Genomic DNA, 20,918 nt, shown 5'->3' on the forward strand with positions numbered 1-20,918 from the left:
CAGAAGAGGAGTTTGCATTTGTTTCTACAGTGAATAATTTGCATTTCACGCTCAAAAAATATTTCTTTTCCAATTTCGCGAGCGAAAACTGCTGTCGATATGACTCCCTGGCTTGTACCATTGGAATCGAACCCTGAGGTAAGATTTTTTACTTGGGAAACAGCAAAAGTCTATATGGGCGCTTCCTTTGCGTATGTTTCGCAAAAATTGCTGCCTTTTGCAGATTATTCGATGGTATTTCAGTAGAATCTTATAGATTCACAGCTAATAAATAATTTAAAGGCGTTTTCAATTAATAATTCAGTGTATTTCACTGGATATTGATTTTTAATTACAAAGTGAGGTTAAGCCGGGTGACGCAGCAGTGTCCGGATAAGAAGCCCCATAATGAGAATAATGCTCTGTCTTGGTCTATTTATAGGTTCTCAACAAGTACATCTACACTCTGGGAGTGTCAAACAAATGGAACATTGTTGATATCTTCGGGCTGGAGCCTGAAATGCTTGAATGGGTTCCGCAACCGGTCAAGGCTGTGATTCTGCTCTTTCCCTGTTCAGATGCGGTGAGATTGTGGTCTGAGCTTGTTACTGGATACTCATGAAACCTTTGCTTCCAGTATGAAGCTCACCGTGCTAAGGAGAACACCGAATTGAAGGCCAGTCCACAGCAGCATCCCAGCGACTTGTTCTACATGCGCCAGACAATCCCGAATGCTTGCGGGACGATTGCTCTCGTCCACAGCATCGCCAACAATCCTGATGTGGAGCTGGAAGACGGCGGAACGCTCACGAAGTATCTGAAGGAGACTCGAGGATTGACTCCTGAGGAACGCGGTCGAATTCTTGAGGAGGACAAGGAGTTTATTGGCACTCATCAGGATGTAGCTCAAGAAGGCCAAACGGAGGCTCCGAATCCGGACGAGAAGATCATCCACCACTTTGTGGCATTCGTCAACAAGGACGGTGAATTGTACGAACTCGATGGACGCAAGGAGTTTCCGGTGAAGCATGGCGCCACTTCGGACGCCACACTCCTTCAGGATGCCGCGAAAGTCTGCAAAGTCTTCATGCAGCGCGATCCCGAGGAAGTTCGCTTTAACGTGATTGCCTTGACTGCCACACAAAACTGATTTCTCAGCGACAAGTTCGCATTTATCCTTTGCTAAACTTTGAATTTTTGATGATGAATTTGAGGAAATGCATTCAATGAAGTCTAACATTTCCGCGTAAATTTGTAAGCCAGTGCTGAAATCTTTGTCTAATATATATTTGCTATTCAAATCTGAGTTTATCCCACTGAAGATTTCACTGTTCCAGGCATTCCAGGGATTCTCAAAAGTATTTTAGATGAATTTTATTTTTTCGGGGAAAATTTCGCGCGAGTAGTTATCCGAGTTATCTACAATTATCCCAGTCATTTTGGACAATCATCTTTTTGTACACCGCATTTATCGTCCTGAAATTGAATTCTGTGCTTTCCAATAGCAGAAATATATCATCGAAATGACTATTTGGCTTGTCCCTCTAGAAGGAAACCCCGAGGTAATATGCGCTAAGATCACTCCAAGGTAGAATTCAAGAAAGAAAGTCTCTGGATGGGATTCTTGTGATTTTAGGTGCTCAACAAGTATATTTACAAGTTGGGAGTATCGAAGAAATGGAATATTGTCGATATCTTAAGTCTAGAACCAGAAATGCTTGAATGGGTCCCTCAACCAGTAAAGGCTGTGATCATTCTCTTTCCCTGCTCAGATGCGGTAAGATAGAATCCTGGCCTTCCGTCTGCAAAGTTATAAAGATATCTTGTTGTAGTATCATGCTCATCGAGACAAGGAGAGCGCCGAATTGAAAGAAAGTCCGCAAACTCATCCTCCGGACTTGTTCTTCATGCAGCAGACGATCAGAAATGCTTGCGGAACGATTGCTCTCGTCCACAGCATCGCCAATTGTGATGTGGAGCTGGAAGATGATGGAACAATTACCAAGTATCTCAATAAAACCCGAGGATTGTCCCGAGAGGAGCGCGGTAAAATTCTCGAAGAAGACGAGGAGTTCATCAAAATTCACAAGGAAGTCGCTCAGAAGGATCAAACCGAAGCGCCAGATCCGCATGATAAGGTCGATCACCACTTCGTGGCGTTGGTCAACAAGGACGGCCAATTGTACGAATTAGATGGGTGCAAGGACTTTCCGGTGAAGCACGGCGCTACTTCGGACACCGCTTTTCTCCAGGACGCAGTCAAAGTGTGCAAAGTCTTCATGCAGCGCGATCCTGAAGAAGTTCGCTTCAGCGTAATCGCATTGACTGCCACACATGATTGATTTAATAATATATTTGCTACTCACGATATAAAAGTTTGCACACGACACTGAAGATCCTGACTAGATGGGCAGAGATTGCTTATAAGCTCACTCGAATTTCAGCTTCCGCCTCTTGAGGAGGTTCAGCGAGCCAAATTCCACGTATTTATCGCTAAAGTAGGGAATGTAGAAGGCCCTGAAGACGCTGTGCGACTTCTCGGCATTGACGAAGGGCAGCTGTGTGAGGATGCTCCACTCCTTGTCCCTCTCCAGATAATTCGGCTCGAGACTTGTGTACCTGCCCACGTCGAGATCGATGAGGAAGTGGCACTTGGCGTAGTCGAAGAGCATGAATTCGTGTCCTTCGTTGCGATCGTTGAAGTACGGATGGATGGTTTGCGTGCCGTTGCCGGACTCATCGTAGTAGGCCGGCAGCATGCCTTTAAACTCGGACTCGATGAAGCGGACGCGGTAGTTGGCCGAGGGCAGGAAGAAGCTGCTGGGGAAGCGGTACCAATCCTTGCCGAAGCACACGTTGGCGGGACCTTCGATGTGCAGGGTTTTGTCTTTGGCCAGATTGTTGAACTCTATCATGAGATTAATCGGAGCGTGATAGTTCCGATAGAGAGCGAATATCCTAGAGACTCCCAGGAGCGTAGCAATGGCTATGAAGATGCCGGCAATGAGAGTGGATTCATCCCAGTAGTGAGTGCCCGGCTTGAAGCCCTTGAGCAGTCCTTTGATGCGGAAGTACACTTTCTGAATCACATCCAGCGAAATTGCTCCACAGAGATTGATTAGCAAGTAGATCGGGAAGAGGAATCTCTCTTCCTTGTGCGGCTGTGGCCAGAAGATCAGTAGCCAGAGATAGAAAGGTGCCAAGCTGAGCCAGTGAGGCAAAATCAGAGTGCTTTTTGACTTTGCCGGCACGAAGAAGTGGCAAATGATCAGGAGAATTGGCGTGGCCAGAGCCAGAAGCCACACGATGTTGAAGTTGAGGAATCCATTAATAAGGTAGTACTTGAAGGATTCCACTCCGTAGAGAGTTGGCCCGTGGGACGAGAAGACGTTGTAGATGACAAGATTGATGGGCGCCACGACGATTCGGCCAAAGTACGAGGAATCTATGAGCGTCATGGGGATGAGGATCGTCGCGGCCGAGATGAGCGTCCACAGGAGGAAGTTCTTGATCATCTTCTGCCGGAAGATCATGTCGAGGGCGATTGGAAGACCCACTGCGCCGGCGAATGGCCATCCCAGGAGTGCCGAGATCGCTGTGAGGAAGACAGCGGAGTTGTAGCGCTGGAACCACCACTCCGCCAAGGCAGCGCTGCCCAAGTACATGGAGAACGAGCTCGGCAGGAAAGCCGTGGACGAGATGAACATGCCCGCACTGAAGAACTGGAAGATGAGCCACACGTGCCCGACGTGAATCCCGAACTCCCGACACACGGCCTTGTAGAAGTGAAACTCCACAATTGCACACGCAATTCCGAGGATGCATCGCACGAAGTAGAACATGAGGATGGGATTGGGAATGTAGATGCTGTTGTAGAACCAGGCCGGCAGGCCGCACGCCATGAGATATGTGTAAGAGCGCAGAGCGAATTCTGGGCTGTATTCCCACGTCTGGAGACCCTTTCCGTAGATCATGAAGTGCAGTGGATCCCAGTAGTTGAACGTCTCGTCGCAGTCGCTGATGTGAGACCAAATTGCGGCGAACAAGCGAGTGGTGAAGAAGAGCTTGATGGCGGAATCGTGACCGAATATCAAGAACTTGGTCGAGGCCACGGGAGGAGCATCTCTGGAAGATGTAATCAATCAAAACAATCAACTGACGTGGACTCTTACACTTCCAACGCTTCGTACTCACTTTTTTCTCGCGGAGTTCCAAAAAGATTTCAGATTGAATTTTCCTTTGTCCTCTTTGCCACTTTTCCCGCCGCCTTTCGCTCTTCCCGGTGGCTTTTTTCCCTGAGTATTTTCACTGTGATTGCGGGCAAGAATTCTCTGTCGTGCCGGTGCCATTTTTCCACATCAATACCGATGCGATCGCCCTCTGGCGGAAATATATTTTATCCAAACACTTGAAGGGGTGCACATATTTAAATTGCGGTGACCACTTTTCCAGTATTAAAATCCGAGGCATGTTCCAAATACTATGATTTTGTTCTCATTCCAAACTCAAACCTCCATAACTCAATCTTCAGTGAAAAATAGAACTACTAATATTTTGCCTGAAAATGAGCTTTTCAATTCCAAATGTGAAACCCCTTGTTCTTATCCAACAGTTCGCCATAACCTCACATCTTGGAAAATGGCCCTTTCCTTCATTTCCACTCAGTTTTCCGCTCTTCGTGCGAGTAATATCTTACCCAGGGTGAGTTTCTCATTCTCCACTGAATCTCGAGAATGCTTGCAATCTATTGTATTTGTAGGTTTTCTCAGTGAGGACGAAATACACGGATAATCGCATGCGAAAGGATGTGAAGCGGCGACAAATTGTGGCCCAGTACGCAGTGGACAGACTGAGAGTGAATTCTCTGCGGAAGAACGACATCCTGCCCATTGAATTGCGTGAAATTGCGGACAAGGAGATCAATGCCTTTCCCGTGGACTCTTGTTTGGTGCGCGTGAAGGAGCGCTGCTGCATAACATCGCGTCCCAGAGGAACTGTTTATCGATGGCGGATGAGTCGAATCATGTGGCGATTGCAGGCGGATTACAACAAACTCTCGGGCGTCCAGAGGGCAATGTGGTAGTCATTATGGACGCAATGAGGCACAGTTGATCCTTTTATGGTACATAGAAAATATACACTTGATAATTCAACTAGTTACTGTCTGAATCCGACAGCGCGACTTCGTCCTTCTTCTCTTCCGTCTTGTAGTGGCGATATTCCTTCTTGAGCTCCCACATGTTCTTGTGCGGATTTTTCATATTGTAGTCACACACCTCCTTGAGGATCTCCTTCAGGTATCCGATCGGCTGCTTTGTGATCTTCACGAGGTCCTTGATATTGTAATATTGATGCTTTTCGAAGGCATTGAAGAGCATATCTTGAACGGCATTCTTGTCGTCACGGGCTTTCTTGCCTTCTGTCTTCTTTCTCTCCTTGTACTCAATCTGCAATGCGGGAGATGTCAAAAGTAATCCCAAAATGTATGGCACTTAATCTGGAACTTACGTTGTGCTTGTGATCTGACACTGGTTTGAAATTGTGGACAATCTTCTCCAGTGACTTCACTTTCCGGATAGGCTGAGAAGCCTTCTTTATGGACTCCAGCTTGAGCTTCATGTAGCAATTGTCTGCGTACGGACGACACTCCAGCTTCTGCACTATCCTGCCCTCCATGAAGAGCTTCTCCGACTCTGGGACAACCTCGTCTGTCTTTGAAGCTGGAAGTGAAAGAAGAATGTGAAGAAATTCAAGAGTAGCATCAAAATATTCCACTCACGGACGACGTGTGAGAAAACTCCGAGTGTTTGCTTCGTCACCACTGAGACATCGAGTCTGTGATCTTTGGGAATCTTCTCAGCGGGGTCTAGATTGATCACAGCTTCTGACAGTGCCAGAGAAACCTGAGCCTTCTGGCCAGGAATCTTGGAGATCTTCAGTTTGCCCACTTCAATGTTCCCCGGAGCCTTTTCCCACTTGTTCGCGATGTACTTTGGCACTTTCACCAGCCAAACACCTCGACCAGCATTTGAAAGATCCAGCTCCTTGTCCACGTGTGGCATTTCCAGCTTGGACATCCTGAAAATTGAGAAATTGCGAGGACGTTGCAGAGAAAAGCGTAAACACCGCGACAATTTCGCAACAACTGCTGTCAACACACTCTGGCGGAAATTTACTGCAACGATTATCGAAAGGAGCGAAATGAAACGAAACGAATGAAATTTTTAATGAAATCGTCCCTTTAAATGAAACCCTTTAAAAATAACCCTTTAAACTAGTGGCGCGCATTGCAAAAATGTATTGTATTATCGCATTCTCTCCGTAAAATCTAGTAAATGCACTTTTCTCTTGGTATCAAATCGGGAACACGACCTGCTTCTCAGATCACTGCTTGTAATCTTTGAGAGGATAGTGATCCTTGTACTTTTCCACGTGCTCTTCCATCTGCTTCAGTTGTTCCCTGGAAGAGACACAAATTTATAGTCAAAGAGTCGAAAAAATATATCTTTCCCACGTCGTTATAAATCTTTACTCACTGGAGATGCGTTGGAAGGTCATAATAGACATCGTGGAACATTTCGCGCCAGTCTGGCTTCGGCTTCTTCTCTGACAAAGAGATCTGCGATAACACCTGCTTCCTGATTGACTTCACAAAGGCATTCTCATCTTCCTCATTCCACCAGCCTTTGGAGCGCATGAAGTTCTTCAACTTGTTGATGGGATGCTCAACTGTGTTCCACACTTCGAGCTCTTCCGGCGCTCGATAAGCACTGCTATCGTCTGAGGTCGAGTGGTGTCCAATTCTGTAGCTCATAGCTTCCAGAATGACGGGCTTATTAGTGCGCATCACGTACTCTCGGGCCACCTTTGTGGCATTGTACACTGCCAGGACATCTGTTCCATCCACCCGAATAGCTGCCATTCCATAGCCGGCCGCTCTTCCTGCAATTCCGTCACCACGATACTGCTCCGAAGAGGGCGTGCTGATGGCGAAGCCGTTGTTGCGACAGAAGAAAATCACCGGAGCGTCCAGAGTGGCTGCAAAGTTGAGGGCAGCATGGCAATCACCCTCGGAAGCCGCTCCCTCGCCAAAGTAGACAATCACGCAGCGATCGTTGCCTTCTTTAAGCTTCAGGGCGTAAGCTGCACCCGCCGCCTGCGGAATCTGGGTGGCTGAAACAGCGCACATGTTAATTCAAAGGAATCTCCGGAAGCGTCGAAACCTACCCAGAGGACTGGAGATGGTGACAAAGTTGAGCTTCTTCGATCCGTAGTGCACTGGCATCTGCCTGCCCTTGCCCTCATCATCCACATTCCCGTAGCACTGATCCACAAACTCAGAGATGGTGAAGCCGCGCCACACGAGCACTCCGGCTTCGCGGTACTGCCCATAGACCAAGTCATCGGGCGTCAGAGCGGCTGCACTGCCAATGTGAGAAGCCTCCTCGCCAAAGTTGGTCATGTAGAAGGAAATTCTGCCCTGTCGCTGAGATTCGTAGAGAATCTTGTCCATTGTGTTGAGCAGCACCATATCACGGAACATCTTCTGGATGGTCGCCTGACAGAGATTTGGATCCTGGCTAGTGTCCTCAATCGCGCCCTCTCGATCCATAACGCGATAGATGGGAATCGGCGCCACATTCTCCGCATGGCTGATCTGCGGATTGGACGTGAATGGAGCAGCGGCTCCTGGGAATCTGGGACTCCTCGCGTCAGCACCTTTGACATCACTCTTATCGAGTTGCGTCGTGAGACTTCTCTGCAAATCAGAGGATTATGTAAGACAACGTCAATGAGATGACCCTTCGGCCACGTCCAACCTGTTGCTTAGCCGCCTGATGAAGAATCCTCGATCGCAGGAATATCCTTGCTGTGTTTGGCACGCATCGTTGGAACATTTTCACTTTTCACTGAACTCGAAAATTTGTCGGCAGAGCAATCGAAGCACCACGAGCAATTGGCAATGGCAACACGAGAATGATACAACGAAAATACGACGTATAGGGGAGAGCCGACTTGCTATGAGCGGTCGTTGGAGGATAATGATAAGTTTAAGTTTACAGTGATCTGTGAATGAACCGATTCCAGAAAGAAAAAAAATGTACTTTGATTAAAGTTGTTAGTTAATTCTTAACCAATGCTTAATTCTTAAAAAAAAGAAAATTAGGATAATTATTCTCAATTGGCTCGTCTCTCTCGTAAATGATAAGTAGAGTGCTGGTATTCTGACAACAAATTCACGCACACGACGAAGAGGTGGAGCGCGAGCTTTTAATGAAGAGTAAGCTCTTAATCAGCCAAGCTTTCAACGAGAAAAAGACGAAGGATCGCCGCGACGTTGCAGAGGAAGTTTAGATAATTGATTGCTTGCCTGAGTGGTGGCAATAAGAGCTGTGGAATTCCAGTGGAGATGGAGATGGTCTGAGACAAGGAGTTTAACTTTCGCTATCACCTGACAAGACAATCTAATCAAGTGGCGGGAGAGCGCGAGGTGGGCAGGCGATAGAGTGTGAGGGCGATAGGGGGCTAGTGAGAAAGTTTCCTACCAGATGGAACCTCATACTCCACTCCCACTTCTCGTTTGAATTTAAAGTGCCGGGCATTTAATGCTAATTCGCGAGCCATATCGGCGTGAGATCGAAAGGCAGATCCGCTGAAGACTCTCCAGCGGCGGGGGCGAGAGAGAGATGCGCTGGACACGGACACTCAGTGGCGTCGAAGCCATATTGAATTAAATGATTCTGTGTGGAATTTGTGAGTATTAAAATATTGAGGAGTTTAGAAGTCACGACACTGGGCCCATTAGGCGGAGAGTCATGTGTGAGTGCGAGCGGGACACACTAAATGCCACCGCGCCCAATCGCGACTCCGCGCGGGGCGAATGGCGTCACATTGGGCCAATAATTGCGGTCCGTGGCATGAGCACATTTCTATTTTTAGCCACATGGGGCACCAACATTCGCGAACGCTCGCATGGTGTGGGGCTGAGGCAGAAGAAGAAACAACACGGCAAATATCGCCGCTCAAACTTTTCACATTCGACACTCGCCGCTCAGTATATTGGCGCACACTGAGTGGTACGGACACCCCGAGATCATCCGCACAGAGTTTATCATCTGATCACACAGGATTATCACCAGTGCAAAAGAACAGTGAGGTGGCCGGACAGTGAAAATTTGTGTATTATGAAGAATTTTGTTTTATATCGCGCGCCAATCGTCACAAGGACACCGCCAAGTTTGAGCAAACAGCCGAAATTTACACAAGGTGCGAAAAATTGAACGGTTTACAGGTGTGCGTGGTTGTGTTTGCTTGATAAGGTGGGCTCTCGGTGAAACACTGTGCGACTGGGTGGAAAAAGGGTTGCAGAGCTGAGGTGGAAATTTTTCCTGTAATCTCAAATCACATGCCGTCCACGAGCCACAGGCAACTCCGCTTTCCCACCCATTTAATAGCTTCTTTTGCCATGGGAGTTCGATACTGGAATTTAACGCCCGCTACTCTTTCTTTTAGCACACATTTAAATTGATTCTCGTGCTTTTTTTTTCCTCTCTCATTTCATTTCATTCCTGTGACACTCGCGAAAAAAGGTGTGACTTGTGATTTATAAGTTGATTCTTTTTATTCTCTGTGCCTTTGTTGTGTGTGCCCATATTTTTTGCGGCACGTTTTCCACGGGCGGTTAAATCTGCCCTCACGTAACATGTGGCCAGCTGCTGCCTTTCGGGAAGCGCCTCGCCGGAGCACATCCTCCCCCGGGCGACACGTAGATTTTATCAATTAATTCGAGGGTGACTTTAAAGTGCGGGGAGAAATATGACACTGATTAATACGGTGCGACCCCACTGGCGAACGCCCGCGTTGTGGGTCAATGAGGACCAACAGGTGTCACTCCCAATGGCAGGAGTGCGAGGCATGGCATAGAAAAATACTCCGTGGAGAGTTGTTTTGCAATCTTCGGCCCAGAGATGATGGCACATGATGAGGATTAGATGAGGAACTTGTTGAGTTATTTTTATGCCTTATTTATTTTCTCCCCCTCCTCCTGAACACATACACACTTTTTTCGCAACACTATGTTGTATCCCATCCCAATTGGGTGGCGAAGGAAACTGATGAAAAATACAAATGTGAAGAGAAAAATAAAAATGAGAAACGGATGTCCATTATAAACAGCAGAAAATGTGTGATGAAAAAAAAGAAAATCTGCACAAATAGAATGAAGTAGCGACGACAACCGTCGCTTCAAGTGTTATATAATCAATATTGAAATTCTAAATTAAATATTCCTGCCATTTTCAACCAGTTTCATCCACACCACCTCTATTCCAACTCTCCTCGACTCTATGGATTGTGAATCTTTCGAATGCAGAGTGAAGATCTCAAAAGAGAGCGCGGAATTCGCCGGGAAAACTTATATAGAATTGCCAAGCGGCTGTTTTTTTCGCGAGGAAAACTGACCCAAAAAATGCCGCCCAGAAGCCATCGAGACGCAGAGACGCGCATTCCATTAATATCATCAAGGTCGCTCTTAAATAATAATTCACACCACAGCGTTTAGTTTTTCCAAATAAATCCCACCACATGCTTGCGTGTGTGCGTGCGTCTTAGGGAAAAAAGCCGAGGAAATCTTCCTATGCCACACTCCGGCCATCAACATCATTCTCACGGCGCTGGGGAAGAAGATTAACCCATTATTGCAGAGTTTCACTTTTATAAGCATTTGGCAATGCAAAGAAAATGTGGCTCATAATTTTAAGGAATCCTTTTTTTCTTAATTCGCAGAGGTCTTAGATCTGTTTCCAAAGATCTTGTGAATAAAATTGGTGGAAATCGAGATAATATTGTGTGAAATGTTTAGAAATCTAATAGAACAGGCTGATTTTTGGCAAATTAGCACGCAAAAAAACAAGTTTGATTCACAATTATTCAATTAATAAAGATCAAATTGCATTCATTTAGTCGACATTCGCGAAGAACAAATCAACCAAGAACCAATCGCGCTCGCTAATGGGTTAAGTTAGAGGAGGAGGAAATAAATAATAAAGTTTTTTCACTCCACGATTTCAACGGAGCGCAAGAAAAACGCGCTGTTTTTTCTTGCCTTGTGTGCGGATTAAAGGAGAAGCCTGAAAAAAGCTGAGAGAGGAGAGGCATATCCAAAAAATGTGCAAACATAAAGCTTCACCATTAATTTATGTGTTTTTGTTGATTTTTTTCGGTTCCATCTTCGTTTTTTTTTCACTCGCCCATACGCGCATTTGCCGACCAATGGAGGAAAAAGATGGCAAAAGAATCCACGAAAACCACTCAAAGTCCCCAATTTGAATGCCAAATATGAATTTCTGGGTGCATTGCACAATTTATTCTGAACAGTCTTTTTAGCACTCGAAACTTGTGTGGTTTTCGCTCCAAAAGCTGTCAAAATTTCACGAATCTTTCGCAAGTGCAGAAAAGTATCGTCAGTGTTTGTTTGCATGGCATATTAGCACTTTCCTAATGACTAAATTACAGTTTTTGCTGTGGAATTCATTGTTTTCTCATTGACTTTTTAGTCGAGAGGCTTCCAGTGTTTCTATGTGACTTAAAAGTGGTACAAAGCGCTCTTCCACGAAATCTATCTGCAAGAGCAAAAATTGGAAATGCGCCAGAAGTGAATTTGAATTATTCAATTAATTTTTCAGACAACCCAAAGACCCATGAATCTTGTGCAAGCACTTCCTTTTACGGGATACTGATTTAGCTCCACAATTGTGATGTTGGACGTTGGAATATTGGTAACGCACTCTCAATGGCGAGGGCCTCAATAAGAGAAAGCCCAAAAAATATGATCGTATAATATAATTTTTGCGCCTCAATTCTTGTCGCCATATGAAGATTTTCCGGATGTTTTTTGCGGAAAAAATGCAAAATATCATCGGAGAGCTTCGTCAATAGACTGGAGAATGCAATAAAATTTTTATTCCAATGGGATATAATCTTCATTCGCACACTCGTAAAATGTTATTGAGCAATTTGTGGGTGATTTGGCGTGTGTGTGAGTGCAAAGAGTCTCCAACTAAGTTGAGATCTGCTCCCCACACAAATCCGTGAGTGCCAAATTTGTCTCTTTTCGGTCACTTTTAATTGCAATTCACTCGTTTTTCCCCCTCAAAAGTAACGGATTGCGGAGAATGAATTTTTCATGCTGAAGCGAAAGACTTTTCCAATGAATAAAATTGCCCCCTCGAGATCGTTTGCATATGAAATTGGTGTGTAAAATAGTGTCTCAAGTAACACTTTGTGAATGGATGTTTGTGCCATTGAATAAATAAATAAATAAAATGGAGCAAATGCCTAAAAGTCCCCCCGAGAAAAGCGACCGAGAGAGTGAGAGAGAGAGTGGGAAAAAATTATTGCAACATCTGTTTGAAATATGTGTAATAATTCTACATTATGTTCTTTTTCTAATAAACTCTCGTCCTCTCTCCGTACAACTTTCAGCCACACGTTTACTCACTCTTTCTCGGCTGTTGTTGGGCGTTTTGCCTCGCATGAAAACTATAAACATTTCTGCTCTGTTGATCGTGAGTGTGTATATTTTGTGTGATTTTGTGCCAAAATTTCTATTGTAGATTTTCCAAGTTTTCCTCGTCACATCGCGCCTCGCCTTTCCAACCTCGACTGCTGTTGAGAAAGCGTCATGTTAATGTTCACCCCGCAAAGTGTGAAAATGAAACTTCGGCCAAGAAATCCTCTCAACTTCAACCATGGGCGCAGGTTGAAATTTCGTCCATTTGACTTTAATTTGAATAATTGAGAGACTCGTGTGTGATTTAAATGGCAGATTTCTTCTTGTTTTAGTGAATTTTTCAAACGAAAAAAAGCCTATGAAAATCGCATTTAGACAACAGCAATAGGATTTAACACATTCTTTTTTACCAAAAGTTCTCTTTTCAACAGCCATTTCCAGATGGTTTAGGCAAGAGTGTCGAATTTAAGCGCTTTTTGCTAGTTGTATTCTAATGCAGATTAAATTACGGCTACGCCCATGCGTTGCTGTCGTTCCAACTGTCATAGGTCATTTTCACTCGAGGGTGCTCCTGAGATATTATTTAATTTAGGTGTTTTTGCGAAATACCTGCTCGTATTAGCACATTTTCCAAACTCGAGTGATGCTGTGCGCGAGGAAGAGGCCAAAATTTATGCCTCTTCACCTCATAATATGGACAAATTGACGATAATTTAATATAAAATAAATTTACACGCTATAATAATATTTGGCATTGAATTTTATACATTTTTTATACCACACTTTTTCCACTTCTCCACTTTTCGAAAATTGGTGTCTTTTTGAGTGGCTCTTTAGCATTTTTGGCTTCTCGCTCTCTCGCTTCTTTCCTGCCTCTTCTCCCAACAATAAATAAAATTGACACAATAAAATGTTTTGGTTCGACTGGGGTGAAGGAGAGAGAACGATGAATATTTAAACACTTTTTTCAGCTCGATTTAAATTGATTTTTTTTTAGTGCGAGAAGGTTTCTGATTGAGTGTATTGAGCAAGTTTGTTGGGACGGGAAAATGAGTATCACTTTGCGTATGCTTTAAAGTCGCTATCGAATTGGGATTAATTTTCAATTTAATCACACTAATTAGAGAGGTTTTCCTTATCAGTGTTTCCTCTTTCTCCTCTTGCAGGCTTCGCCGCTAAATTGGATTGTCGAGAAGAGCAAATAATCGACAATTTGTCAGCCGGACTTGGACATTTTGACTCAAATGAGTCACAGCGATTGAAGTTTTCCCGTGAAATGAGCGAAAAGTGGAAAATATTTGCGAGATAGAGAGCAATTGAACTCGCAACCAGTGTTGCCTTATCGAGAGATTTGAGGAGAATTATTGTGTTTATGTAGAAGAGAAGTTTATATATTGTTCGTGTCTATTTTTTACACCTCTTCCATGATATTATCAATTTAATGTGTCTGCTTTAATATTTTATTTTCTGTGAATGAGAACAGCTTTTTTGGAGCGCCAAAAAAACATACAAAAAGCTAGTGACAGTGAAATATTAATTCAATCAAGAGAGAGAGAGAAACTCTACCCAGAACGTTGTTTTTTACCACTTTTTGCATCAACAATATATCGTGATATCATTTGAAAGTATTTTACTACTTCCAATTCTATCTTAAATGTTTCTGTGAAGTGAAAAAGTTTGGAACCAAGAACTGTGATTTTAAAAGACATTCAGCCTGATTTGTGCAAACAAGAAGCATTCTGCTTGAGAAATTATCACTTGTGCGTGCCCTGGAGAAGATCAACATGTTCGACCTGAATGTGGGATTGGCAGGAGCTCCACTCCTTGGAGTCGACGGGAGTGGCGTGTGCACAACGCCGAGAACGCCAGAGATTCTCAACTCACTCATTGACATCACGAACCCTCTCGAGTATTCATATTCTTCGGCACGTCCATCGCAGGTTGGTTAATCAATTTCCACCATCAATTTCACACTCAATTGTCCAATTGAATGCAAATTCGCCATGCTGATTTTTTCTTTGCTGCCCAAACTTTTCACCCTAATGACTAAATAATTGTTTTTGCCATTTGATTTGTCGCCAAAGACTTTGTGTGTTTAGTGATTAAACACTTTAATCGCTAACTTCCATTCATTGGTAATTTTTCATGCTATATTCAAACGATTCAAACGACAAAGTTGTGCTCTTTCTTGATGACTCGTGAGAAAGGACAAATAGCCGCAAGTATTTAGAAGAATCTTCCATAAATGGTGAACAGTGAAGATATATTCGATTAATCACGCTTGCATTAATTGCTGGTTTCTCATTATCATTAAATATTCATCAGGCGATCAGTTGCGACGGCTTCAGGAAATTGCAATGCTCTGTCTAAAGAGATCTTCAATATAATTTTCCACATCAGAGTCAATGGATTAATTGTGAATAAATCATCGAATTATAAATCTTTAAAAGGATTTACTGTGGTCACGAGGAATGGCTTTGATTAGCCCAATTATATAGCTTATGAATTGATTCTATTCACAATAACACTGCGTTTCACTTTACACTGCAAAACGGATGAAGATGAAAAAAAATGTTGGAAAAATGCCAGTCAATCTAAAATAGTCCTCAAACCTCACAAAAAGCACTCATTACCAGAAATAATTAGTAGCAAAGAAGTGAAATATTGCGTTGTAACTGAGACACACTGCAATTTGCATAAGAGATAAGAAAAATCCCACAAAAGTGTTCTTGCTCAAAGCTGAATTTGTTTTATATAAACGCCAATTTTATGGGGATTTTCCGATTTTCCCTGCTTTTCAAGCTTTTGTAATCCTTTAACACTGCCAGTAACGTCTTTTTCATGATAATCTCTTTTATGTAGACTGGAAAATATGCGAAAAAGTTATTTGGATGCAATATTTATTATATCAGAACCAATATAACGAATGTATTGTGTGTGTTCTTTGCAATCTCTTGAGATACTTTTATGTTATCACAAAATAAAAAAAACAAAGACAAAGCCAGGAATAATTCAAATTTTTTCACTACGCCACTGTAGAGAATTCGCGTACATATATACAGATGGTATTACGTAATAAATTGAGGTTTCAACACTCTCCTGGTGCGCTTAGAATTTTAATAAAACAGCCACTTTATCGATGAAGATAAATTCACCGCGAAAATGCACTTGAGATGGCAAGAGATGCTTTCGTGGCAAGTTTTTTTATTTCACGAAAGTCAGTTGAGAAATTTTCCACAAACGCACAGAAGTTGTAAAGTGGATTTTTGGCCACTGTACAAAAGACAGCATTTTCCCATTAATTGATCTTATGATGAATTATCGTGTAATGTTCAGTGTTGAACAAATAAGATCTCTCATGTGACCTTCCTGAGCTCAGCTTACAACAATCCATCTATCTCAGTCTTTCACATCAAATCCGCATCAATGAGGGGACTTTTTTGTTCTTTGCCGCTCCGACAGTGTTTATTCTGCATAATCAATGGCAAAATATTGTAAAGTGTTTCATGGTTTAATGCATTCAAACACACAGGCGCGCGCGAGGGAATTTTTCTCGTCACATTTGGAGGAAAAAAACATATATTTGACTTCTTGACGCGCATTCGTACTTTTTGGGAGACCTTCCTGGGTAATTTTTGGCAATTTGAGCTCTCTTTCTGAGCCCACATTTTGCGCGCACTATGCACACCTAAATAGTTGGTCCTTGAAGCTACCGGAAGACACGCAATAATCATAAATTTGTCCGTCCCTCCGCGACTCTTTGGCCCATGTGAGCTTCCTCTCGTCCCGAAATTGCTATTGTTATCGATTTTTTTCCACTCATATCCTCTCACGCTTTTCTCTCCCATGCTAATGTAGTCAAATTAATTCTGTACGAAAATTCATTGAAATTAATTTGACGCTCGTCTAAGCACAAATTTGCACTTAAGAAGCATGAATTGAAATTCGATGTCGAGAGATCCAGCGCCCAAAATATTCTCTGTCATTCTCTATACCTTCCGTGCGTTCTGTTTCAGGTGTCGAATGTTGATAGTTGCTGCTCGGACTCAACACTTGACTCTCCGGCCGGACAAACAACGCCTCCGAGTGTACAAAAGGTAAAAATGTCGAGGATTTTCATTGTGTGCTTTTGTGCGATTGAGCGATTCATTGAGAGATCCAAGAAGTACACACTCGAAAGATTACGCGTATCGAACGTTGCGTGTCATTTAAAGTCTCACCCGTAGTAAAATGTCGCACAAGAGTAATTGATTCTGCATGCAACTGACAAGAGCTTTTATCAATTTATCACTCCACCAATTTTCTCCACTTCTCGACCGGGTGAATAAACTGAAATTCCATTTAATTGTCACTGAACTATTCCCGTCTAAAATTAATGATCTGTACAAATTCCAAACTCAGGCAATGCGCCAAATGATAATAATTTTCCAAAATCAACTCCATATGATAACGTGACACATCGCTTTCACAGAAAAGCGTGACCAAACACTGCTTTTTGCCCTGTGACACTCACTCTTCGCAAATAACATGATGGATTAGGAAAACAGACATAAAATTAAATTTAAGGTGATTCCGATCTGTGTTTTATTACGTTGATATATGACGGGATTAAGTGGACTTTTTACTCCAAGGCTGCGGAGATATTATCACCCAGTAGCTATAAATTGATTAATGTGGAAAGGCTTAATTTTACTGTCTGAATTTGTTAGCTCGGAGGATTGATTTTTTGAGAACACTTAAATGGATTTCAAGTAATTAAGATTTTAAGTATTTTGGGTCTATTATTAGCGATTGTCTGGTCTAAATAACAGATTCCACTTATACTCTCTTATTTGTAGTCAATATGATAAGGAATATTCGGAAATTTGCAGCGATCGAGTCGGGGAATCCCCGAGTTGTAATTGGTCAAGTGCAGAAATAATTAGGAAACATTTTTATAAACCCGTTAAAAATGGCATCGGCATTTAAGGACGTCTACAGAACTCCGCAGACATTTCTTTGATATCTTGTAGTGATAAATTTTCCCAAGAATTCTAATGTCAAATGCTGGTTTAGCTCGATTTTCCTTCATGTAGAAAGAATTTTAAAAAATTTGATAATACTTTGCATTCTCAATTGAATTTAATTTCGCACAGACTTTATAGGTTTCCTTAGTTAAAATCTCGTTAAAATAAATTAAGTCGGGCATATACCGTTTAATACACGTAGTAAAAGACACAGTATAGATGATTTGCAAAGATATTCCGCGAATGAGTAGCGGAGAAAAAAGATTCTTGGCGAGAGAGGCCGAGATGAGATATTGAAAAGTGGAGGAGTGATAATGAATTTAAATTGTATATGGCAGCCGCGAATGGGTGAGAGTGGGTGGCAGAGCTGGAAGATTGGCCTGAAAGCTGTGCCACGCTCTGGGCAGAATTGCGAAATGTTGTAAAGTTGAGGTGCCGGAGAAATTGATAATTATTTTAACTCGACAGACGTGCTCACTTCTCATAAAGGCCGGTCTCAAGTTGTCGATCCAGAGCAAGAGGAAGATGAGTGGCGGCAGTGGCGGAGACTCCAGTGGCGGGGAGCCCAGCGGAAAGCTGGCGAAGAAGGAGGAGAACACCAGCGATGAGGACGGCGAGGAGAAGTCTCTGGCAAAGAGCGGGGTGAGTGACCAGATTGAATGGGATTTGCAGTCAATATCGTAAAATTCAGTCTCCCCAAAAGCAGTTGACGCCAGAGGATGAGGATCGCCGTCGGCGGCGAAGGGAGAGGAACAAGATTGCCGCCACCAAGTGTCGCATGAAGAAGCGCGAGAGGACACTGAATCTCGTATCGGAGTCTGAGGCGCTAGAGCAGCAGAACATCGAGCTGAAGACGCAGGAACGGGCGCTGGAGACGCAGAAACGGAAGCTTCTCGAGGCCCTGCAGTCGCACAGCTCCCAGTGTATCCGTCCGGGTGGCTACTCGCCGCCAACCACGTGCTACCAGAGCCAGTGCAAGTACGGAGCCAACTGTCGGCTAATGAAGGGCGACGCCACGCAGGGATTGGAGATCGACACCAGCTCCTACTGTAAGTCCGTCACCAGTGATTCCACGTATGGCAGCCCAGAGAGTGGGTGCAACGCCCTCAAGTCCCCAGTGGAGATGGATCTCGCGGCGTACCACTCGCCGGGCATGAAGAACGAGTACATTCCCAACTGCGACGGCGAGGACGCGGGCGTCCTGGGCTGCTCGCAATTCATGCTCAAGACAGAACTCACAGACTCCAGTCCGTACACGTCAGTCCAGAGCGCCGATCGCTTCTTGTTCGAGAACACGGACAATTTCGACGCCGATCGCGTGCCAGACATCATTCGGGACAACAACAATGACTACACGGGAAGTTGTGGTACCTTCGTGGAGAACACGCTCCTCAAGGCGGACTTCCTCAGCGCCACGTCCGAATTTATCAATCTGGCCGACGGCACGGAGACCCAATTCACCGATCTCGACAGTGGCATCACCACGTACACGTCACTACCGCCCAATTCCGGCGGAAGCTGCTAAATGCAGACCTAACCATATTCTTGCAGCCATATGTATTTCTCAAGTTTCGTATACTAAGAATGTCTTATTTCTTTAACATTCCTCTTAAATATTCTTTTCAATTGATGAGAAAATAAGTTGCACGCTGCCGGAAGGGAAGGGGAGTCGAGAAGTCACAATGCCATCGGAATGTCAAGCGACAATCTGATAGAATTTTGTAAGACAATCCCGTGTGCTCTTTCGGGAATGTTATTTTCTGTTCCTATTTTTCCGCACTGGGATCACAATTCAAGGCGAAGTCCAGTGATTACTTATCAATCATCTAAAGTAGCCCGAGACAATTACATTCTAAGGTCGCGTGCCGAGAGTAAGTCCTGTCTTCTCTGGCCCACTTTGCCGCCGATGAGACACTCTCAGTGAATAATGTTCTTATCGCGAATTTACTATAACATTTATGATGAGTTTTCTTGCAATAAAAATAACACCTTTTATGTCATCTTATCTGCCGCACTCTTTATCAGCGTAACAACTTTCCACCGCCATAGTTGTGCTAGAGTGTCAGAAAATATTAATTTACCCGGCAGATGTGCTGTATTAATGAGATTTTCCGGAGTACAAAACAATGGGACACACGCTAAATATCTCTAGAGTTTTTTCCATCACAATTTAATTCAATTATAATGATTTTTTGCTCTTGAGCTCTGCGTATTGGAGAGAAATGAAAAGATTTCTTGTGAGGGAGGGCAGAAAATTACTTTATAATGAAATACTTGACAAATTGCTTAGCCTGTGAATTATTTTGCTCTATGGCGAGAACCTTGAAATGTCTCCGGATTGGATTTGAATTGAGAAAAAGCGCGAAAAAAGTGCTGAGATATTCACAATTAAGCTCCGCACACATGTGATTTTAATGGGGAACGCATCGAATCTTGACATTTTAGACTAAAGGGTCAGCGAACATTTGAATTTTTTGAGTCTATTATGTAAATTTTCAAAGCTTCTTAGCGCGCGCTTCTCTGTGACCTCTAATTTTTACTTCAATAACAATTGGACAGGTATTTTCTTCACTCCACCCTTGTCGGGAGCGTGCAAAACGCGGGAGACTTCTCAAAGAGTTCATGACTTCATTGACGTGCAATTTGATGGGGAAAAAATCATTTGGACACATTAATCAAAGCTGTTATCAGTGGAAGAATGTTCAAGAACACTTATTTCTCTCTTTTTTTAACGTCCAAATATAAAAAAAGCCACTAACGTCTTCTTGTCTTGCGTTACTGATTATGTATAACATGAGTTCAAAGTATATTTTTTGCAAAGTCAGAAGAGTGAAAAGACATCATGACGATTTCATAACAAAAGGGGGCAAATGATTAATGCATTCCTATTTCTGATAAATAGGTTATCATGCAGTTACGGGTAGAGTTTTCATCTGGAAGAGAGTTGCTTAAAAAAAGTCTAGTATTACATCGCGTGTACACTCATTCAATTCCAAATGCGTTGCTTTATTGAGTCAGACACTCTCAATATTCATGACATCACAACAGGAGAATTGAGGACTTCTTTTGAAGTTCATCCCGATAGACTGCAGAAAGTGATCTTGAAAGCCAATAAGAAAAACAATCAATACGGATAAAAACATGGTAATTATTCATTAATCACTGGGTTGATTACAATTTAACTTCGCATTTTGAATGAAAAATGAGTGTTTCGCGATATTCTTTTGGATGATTGTGAGACACAAAAGAGCAAAAATGACGCTACAATATTCATAAATTAGGATGCATTTTACGTAACTTTTGCAGCACTTTTGGGGCGATTGTTGGATGAAATTAGATTTTAAAATTGAATGAAAACAAATCAAATCACGCAACCTGAGGGCTGAGTCTTGAAAATGGTCAAAATCAGAATCAACAGAACA

At 43.2% G+C, this 20,918-nt stretch overlaps 7 protein-coding genes across 10 annotated transcripts; 4 read left to right on the top strand and 3 right to left on the bottom strand.

Moving 5' to 3' along the window:
• The first annotated feature begins 24 nt into the window (after positions 1–24).
• On the top strand, positions 25–2,325 carry LOC132257576 (ubiquitin carboxyl-terminal hydrolase-like). Its single transcript, XM_059754548.1, has 5 exons — positions 25–138; positions 422–562; positions 617–1,541; positions 1,616–1,756; positions 1,812–2,325. Exons 1-3 carry the CDS (start codon positions 100–102, stop codon positions 1,127–1,129), a joined length of 693 nt encoding a protein of 230 aa, XP_059610531.1. The 5' UTR covers positions 25–99; the 3' UTR covers positions 1,130–1,541; positions 1,616–1,756; positions 1,812–2,325.
• Positions 1,503–2,321, top strand: LOC132258141 (ubiquitin carboxyl-terminal hydrolase-like). Its single transcript, XM_059755275.1, has 3 exons — positions 1,503–1,541; positions 1,616–1,756; positions 1,812–2,321. Exons 1-3 carry the CDS (start codon positions 1,503–1,505, stop codon positions 2,319–2,321), a joined length of 690 nt encoding a protein of 229 aa, XP_059611258.1.
• On the bottom strand, positions 2,317–4,397 carry LOC132257488 (alpha-1,2-mannosyltransferase ALG9). The gene is made up of 2 exons (XM_059754416.1): positions 4,174–4,397; positions 2,317–4,104 (listed from the first exon to the last, which is right to left on the bottom strand). The coding sequence occupies exons 1-2, from the start codon at positions 4,326–4,328 to the stop codon at positions 2,409–2,411; spliced, it is 1,851 nt and encodes a 616-aa protein (XP_059610399.1). The 5' UTR covers positions 4,329–4,397; the 3' UTR covers positions 2,317–2,408.
• Positions 4,398–4,523: 126 nt separating this feature from the next.
• On the top strand, positions 4,524–5,132 carry LOC132257585 (small ribosomal subunit protein uS14m). Its single transcript, XM_059754561.1, has 2 exons — positions 4,524–4,680; positions 4,739–5,132. The coding sequence occupies exons 1-2, from the start codon at positions 4,618–4,620 to the stop codon at positions 5,060–5,062; spliced, it is 387 nt and encodes a 128-aa protein (XP_059610544.1). The 5' UTR covers positions 4,524–4,617; the 3' UTR covers positions 5,063–5,132.
• On the bottom strand, positions 5,083–6,115 carry LOC132257556 (general transcription factor IIF subunit 2). Its single transcript, XM_059754526.1, has 3 exons — positions 5,759–6,115; positions 5,488–5,699; positions 5,083–5,426 (listed from the first exon to the last, which is right to left on the bottom strand). The coding sequence occupies exons 1-3, from the start codon at positions 6,054–6,056 to the stop codon at positions 5,133–5,135; spliced, it is 804 nt and encodes a 267-aa protein (XP_059610509.1). The 5' UTR covers positions 6,057–6,115; the 3' UTR covers positions 5,083–5,132.
• A 147-nt stretch (positions 6,116–6,262) lies between these two features.
• Positions 6,263–8,017, bottom strand: LOC132257493 (2-oxoisovalerate dehydrogenase subunit alpha, mitochondrial). The gene is made up of 4 exons (XM_059754429.1): positions 7,800–8,017; positions 7,207–7,738; positions 6,516–7,152; positions 6,263–6,439 (listed from the first exon to the last, which is right to left on the bottom strand). The coding sequence occupies exons 1-4, from the start codon at positions 7,875–7,877 to the stop codon at positions 6,364–6,366; spliced, it is 1,323 nt and encodes a 440-aa protein (XP_059610412.1). The 5' UTR covers positions 7,878–8,017; the 3' UTR covers positions 6,263–6,363.
• Positions 8,018–8,958: 941 nt separating this feature from the next.
• On the top strand, positions 8,959–20,868 carry LOC132257504 (activating transcription factor 3). Of its 4 annotated transcripts, none has more exons than XM_059754450.1 (5): positions 8,959–9,271; positions 13,657–14,430; positions 16,507–16,587; positions 17,965–18,138; positions 18,188–20,868. In XM_059754450.1, exons 2-5 carry the CDS (start codon positions 14,275–14,277, stop codon positions 19,019–19,021), a joined length of 1,245 nt encoding a protein of 414 aa, XP_059610433.1. In that variant the 5' UTR covers positions 8,959–9,271; positions 13,657–14,274; the 3' UTR covers positions 19,022–20,868. The 4 variants fall into 4 exon arrangements, with proteins under 4 accessions (XP_059610433.1, XP_059610425.1, XP_059610442.1 ...); XM_059754442.1 differs by having other exon boundaries at positions 8,959–9,246; XM_059754459.1 differs by having other exon boundaries at positions 8,959–9,246; positions 18,200–20,868.
• Positions 20,869–20,918: the final 50 nt, after the last annotated feature.

This window comes from Phlebotomus argentipes, unplaced genomic scaffold, assembly GCF_947086385.1.
Source record: "Phlebotomus argentipes unplaced genomic scaffold, Phlebotomus argentipes genome assembly contig_6, whole genome shotgun sequence".
NCBI classification, from domain to species: domain Eukaryota; kingdom Metazoa; phylum Arthropoda; class Insecta; order Diptera; family Psychodidae; genus Phlebotomus; species Phlebotomus argentipes.